The 1953-nt window shown below is 45.5% G+C and overlaps 1 protein-coding gene across 1 annotated transcript; it reads right to left on the bottom strand.

Annotated features, from left to right (window-relative positions):
* Window positions 1-523: 523 nt before the first annotated feature.
* On the bottom strand, window positions 524-1090 carry LOC108296424 (40S ribosomal protein S10-like). The gene has a single exon (XM_037735030.1). It carries the CDS (start codon window positions 1066-1068, stop codon window positions 568-570), a length of 501 nt encoding a protein of 166 aa, XP_037590958.1. The 5' UTR covers window positions 1069-1090; the 3' UTR covers window positions 524-567.
* Window positions 1091-1953: the final 863 nt, after the last annotated feature.

Below are 1953 nucleotides of genomic sequence, written 5' to 3'. Positions count from 1 at the left end.
AAAAAAAAAAAAAAAAAAAAAAAAGAAACTTCACATACACATGACATATAAAACATATAGATACAAATAAGCAGATCTTATAGAATTATAAGATTTTTCATTTGTCAGGTTTCAAAAAATTTCTCTCCCCCACTTTAGACTACCAGTCTCGTTATTACTGGTTTCATACCTTAAACAATTATTAGCTAGGCAACTCTACATTTCCATCTCCAAAGACATGACTGTTAGGTGAGATAGAACTTAGAACAAAACAAAGGCAAGCAAGGTTTGTTACGTAAACTTTAAGACACTGTCTTCTCCATAGTTAAACTTCCTAGTGGTTTGGGTGCAGAGACAAAGATGCTCTTGCAAATGGAGGTTTCCTTTAAAGGTGTAAATTTCTTTCACAAAGACATTCAAAGACTGATTTAACTTAATAGGTGTTCCTTTTCAACTTAGCTTGTGTCTTATTAAGATAACTGGCTTCAGAGTGGAGTACTTTAAGGAAAAGGGCCAATAAAGCATGTTTTTTTTTTTTTTTAAGTTTTAGCTGTAAGTTTATTCAATGCAAAATAATCCTCTCCAATTTTACTGAGGTGGCTGACCACGTCCACGACCAAATCCGCCTCTAAACTGCAATTCGGTTGCTGACCCAGCCCCCACCTCGGCTTTCCTGTCAGCACCAGGTGGCACAGCACTCAGTCTGTAGGTATCTCTGTCGGCTTCCCCTCTCGTGAGTCTTGCAGGTTGCTCACCTTCCAGACCTTTAGGCAGAGGCCTGCCTGTCTCTGGATGGCTGCGGCGTAGGGTAGCAGGCACGATCTCTGGGGGCAGATGGAGGTAATCACGGAGATACTGGATACCCTCATTGGTAAGGCACCAGTAGAAATGTCTCCAGGCAAACTGTTCCTTCACATAGCCTTGGGACTTGAGAGACTGCATGGCCTTCATGACGTGAAGGTTGGGCACGTTCTTGTCTGCCAGCTCTGGGTGCTTAGGCATGTGGACATCCTTCCTGGCCACCATGACTCCCTCCTTAAAAAGGAGCTCATAAATGGCAATCCGGTTCTTCTTAGGCATCAACATCATAAGGTGTGCAGGCAAGGCCCAGAGGAGTCAAGCCCCCGCTTCTTGAGGGTGGCAGACCTCAAACCGAAGCGCTAAGGCCTTTGCACCCTGTTTCCTACCAACCACTCCTCCCCAAAACTAGAGCTCCAGGGCCAAGCACGGAGGCAGTTGGGGGAGTCCTGTCCCCAAGGAAAAAACATGTCGGCGGGATGGAGTCTCTCTAGTCTCGTCTGGCTCGTCTCTGCCACACACTGGCTTCATCCTTCCCTCCTCCCTCGGATAATCTCCACCTACCAGCAGCCCCCCTACCCCATAAAATAGGCCTCCAGCCCCTGTCGCTACTTAGAAATGGGTGTGTGGGGAGTGGGAGAGAGTTCCCTTGCCCACATTCTGGGGAGAAGCAGCCGCTAAGGCTGCAGGATGGCCCGGATAAAGCATGTGGTTTTTAGGAACCAAATCATGCTTTTCTTATCCAAACATGCAAAGAAACAAGTAGTCCCCTATAGTAATGACCATTTCCTGTAGACTACTGTCCTCAACCACCCCTAACATCATAGCTATTGCCTGACTCACCAGCCAATGCACTCACCAATGTCAAGTCCTTTCATAGTACAAAGTAATACCTGGTACCCCGCAAAAGCCAGAAACCAGGTAATGCACTATAAAAGAGTGCAGAGCTTTAGACCTGAGAGGCATCTGTCTGCTTACAACTCTTGGGTTTTCATAAGGAAAAACAAAATTTGCTCCCAACAGAGGAATCTTTGTCACCTCTTCTCTTTTCCCCAGAAGATCTTCGGTTGTGAGAAATTCCTCCTCTTCTTTTTGGTCCCTTCTATGGCATTGAAGGTTGCAAGAGGAAGGAGGAACAGACAGAAGCAAATGGAGAAACAGAATTCAGAAAAAAAA

The sequence above is a fragment of the Cebus imitator genome, unplaced genomic scaffold, assembly GCF_001604975.1.
Source record: "Cebus imitator isolate Cc_AM_T3 unplaced genomic scaffold, Cebus_imitator-1.0 Scaffold710, whole genome shotgun sequence".
NCBI classification, from domain to species: domain Eukaryota; kingdom Metazoa; phylum Chordata; class Mammalia; order Primates; family Cebidae; genus Cebus; species Cebus imitator.
This window is presented reverse-complemented; position numbering and strand designations above follow the sequence as displayed.

Coding starts and splice junctions, on each gene's coding strand:
- LOC108296424 (XM_037735030.1), bottom strand. CDS start 1,068: ATGATGTTGATGCCTAAGAAGAACCGGATTGCCATTTATGAGCTCCTT.